Source organism: Nematolebias whitei, chromosome 8 (genome assembly GCF_014905685.2).
Source record: "Nematolebias whitei isolate Nwh7 chromosome 8, NemWhi1, whole genome shotgun sequence".
Classification (NCBI taxonomy): Eukaryota; Metazoa; Chordata; class Actinopteri; order Cyprinodontiformes; family Rivulidae; genus Nematolebias; species Nematolebias whitei.
Window position 1 is genome coordinate 3779624 of NC_056505.1, and position 3213 is coordinate 3782836.

The 3213-nt window shown below is 40.1% G+C and overlaps 1 protein-coding gene across 1 annotated transcript in view; it reads right to left on the reverse strand.

The window, feature by feature from the left end:
* znf608 (zinc finger protein 608) overlaps window positions 1-3213 on the reverse strand; it is a 31552-nt gene that overhangs the window by 10870 nt on the left and 17469 nt on the right. Inside the window, exon 3 of the mRNA XM_037680846.1 lies at window positions 2516-2603. Within this exon, the coding sequence (XP_037536774.1) occupies window positions 2516-2603 (88 nt within the window). The remainder of the gene's footprint in view (window positions 1-2515; window positions 2604-3213) is intronic.

A 3213-nucleotide genomic window follows, 5' to 3' on the forward strand; every position in this document is an offset into this window, starting at 1 on the left:
CAAAACCTCCAACAACTGGTCTCCTCAGGTCCTCCAAAACCTCCCAACAACGGTCTCCTCAAGTTCTCCAAAACCTCCAACAACTGGTCTCCTCAGGTTCTGGATGTTAGGAAACTAGGAACTGGAAATATTTAAAATAGACGTGTTATTGCCAACAAAATGACGTCATTATCTTTTCTCAGTATTGTTCAGATTAAACAGTTGACATGTGTTCTGATACTTTGTCAATAAATTATGGCTTAATGAAATTTTCAAATCACTGCATTCAGTTTTTCTTATTTTTATTTTACAGAACAATCCAACATTTTCATCCCGAGGTTGAAGACAACTTCTTGCTGCTTTGGATTTAAAATCCTTGTTGCTGTTTCTGTCTCGTTGTTTAAGCCTTTAACCACAGCGCAGTTCATGGTCTCTCTAAAATCAGATTACGATTCAAAGTCCACCTGAAACGCTTCATCCAGACATCAAACACTGAAAAGCTGTTTTTCCGTCTGTTTTTCATTTGGAAACCTAAAAGCAGCAGAATGATCCGGAGTTATGTCGGTGTTTGACACGCAGTCGTTCTGTATTCACCTGATGTTCTCTTCTACCTTTAAGTCTTTTGATGCGGCTCGCAGCAGATTTTGCGTCTTCAACCAGAATATTGGTTATTTCTACCAGAGGCCCGTCCGTTGCCATGGGAACAGCTCTGTCCTTTAACGCAACAACGACTGGACGGCTCGGTGCTGAATCCTCGCTGACCTTGGGCAGATCGTTCAGGGAATTAACCAGGTTTTTAATAAAACCGACTGCAGACACACTTTCAGATGATATCTCACATGTCCTCTGAAGCTCTAATTACTTTTTTTACGTCTTTGTTGAAAAGCAGCTGGAAGATGTAACAAACATTTTAAACTTGATTTTTTTGACATTTCCAGGGTTTTTGCTGCTTTTTTAAAAAAAAACATGTTAGAGAGTGAGAGCATAAGAATTATTTTCTTAAAGGGAGCTCCGACTAGTTGGAACAAAACACATCATTTGATTTTAAAAAATCTTCAGCTATTAAAAAAATTAAATAGGATTGGAAAAATACTGTAGGCTGTGCAGTTTTTACAAAAACGGACACATGGATGTTGCTATTTACATTACCATGCATTCTGGTAAATGAACGGTTGCTTTGGCACAGCTACATTCAGCTTCAACGTTAATTTGGGGAATTATCAGACGTTTAGCCATTTAATCTGAGAAGCCCGTTGACCGAGAGGAGCATGAAGATATTACTCAGCTTTCACGTTAGTTCCACAGCTAATATATGATGCTAACTGAGAAGCTAATAGCATTAGCGCCAGAACTAATATACATCGATGCTTGAAAGTTTGTGAACTCTTTATAATTTTCTATATTTCTGCATCAACATGATCTAAAACATCTTCAGATTTTCACACATGTCCTAAAAGTAGATCAAGAGAACCCAGTTAAACAAATGAGACTAAATATTAAACTGGGTCATTTATTTATTGAGGACAATGATCAATATTAAATATTAATGGTCAAAGTCTGTGAACCTCCAGGATTATCAGTTAATCTGAAGGTGAAATTAGAGTCAGGTGTTTTCAATCAATGATGATGATCAGGTGTGAGTGATCACCTGTTTGATCTAAAGAACAGGATCTATCAACGTCTGATCTTCACAACATGTTGGTGGAACAACTCTTTTTCTGAGGAGCTCAGAAAAAGAGTTGTTGATGCTCATCAGGCTGGAGAAGGTTACAGAACATCTGTAAAGGGTTTGGACTCCACCAATCCACATCACACAGATGTTGTGTAAATGGAGGAAGATCAAGAGCATTGTTCCCTCCCCAGGAGTGGTGGACCAACAAAGACCACTCCAAGAACAAGGTGTGGAATAGTCAGTGAGGTCACACAGGGTAACTTCTCTCTCACTGACTGATGCTGATGTTCATGAATCCACCATCAGGAGAACTGAACAATGATGGTTCATGGCAGCTTGAAGGAGAACCCACTGCTCTCCAACAAGAACATGCTGCTCGTCTGCAGTTTGTTAAAGATCACGTGGACAAACCAGAAGACTGTTGGAAGAATGTTCTGTGGAGGATGAGACAAAATAAAACTTCTTGGTTTAAATGAAAAGAGTTCTGTTTGTAGAAAGGAGAACATCATTCCTGCAGAAGAACCTTCTCCCATCTGTGAAACATGGTGGTGGTAGCCCAACATTTTTCAGTCAGGTCATCTGGACAGTTTCTTTTTGTTTCACCTTCCATCCAGAAGGCTTCATCAGTCAAGGAAACACAAAACTGATTCTTCCCCCAACAGCTTACTCCAAAGTGGAACAAACCAGTTATGTTGGTGCTAAGATGGTGTCTTTAGAGACCATCTTAGCACGACCCACAAATATTTTAGAAATATGAGGAAGGACAACTCCAAAGATTGAGCAGAAACATTCAGTTTAAAAGTTCTAAATGATCTGGATCAGGTCCGGTTTGTAAATGTTCCTGAGAAAAAAGCCAGGTGTTACCTCGGAGGAGCCCAGTCGTGTTTCGTGCAGTCCAACAGAGTTCCCACGTAGGTCCGTTTCCTCCAGGTCACGTTCACCACCAGAACTCCTGCCAAACAACAGGTCTGCTGTCAGTACCGGACTGAAAAGAACCAGTACCAGCTCTAAACACCAACTTTAATCTGACAGTGAGTTCTTCATCCCACAAAGGTTTAATCACTTCTTCAACTGTTCACAAGACCCCGTAGGACCAACAAGTTCTCATTACGTTGTGTTTGCTGGGATGTGATGAAGAATGTTCCTGATGAAGAACGTTCCTGATGAGGAAAAGTTCCTGATGAGGAAAAGTTCCTGATGAGGAAATGTTACAGATGAGGAAATGTTCCTGAAGAGGAAATGTTTCTGAAGAGGAAATGTTCCTGATGAGGAAATGTTCCTGATGAAAAACATTCCTGATGAGGAAATGTTCCTGATGAAAAACATTCCTGATGAAGAACGTTCCTGATGAGGAAATGTTCCTGATGAGGAAAAGTTCCTGATGAGGAAATGTTCCTGATGATGAAATGTTCCTGATGAGGAAATGTTCCTGATGAGGAAATGTTCCTGATGAAAAACATTCCTGATGAAGAACTTTCCTGATGAGGAAACGTTCCTGATGATGAAATGTTCCTAATGAGGAAATGTTCCTGATGAGGAAATGTTCCTGATGAGGGAATGTT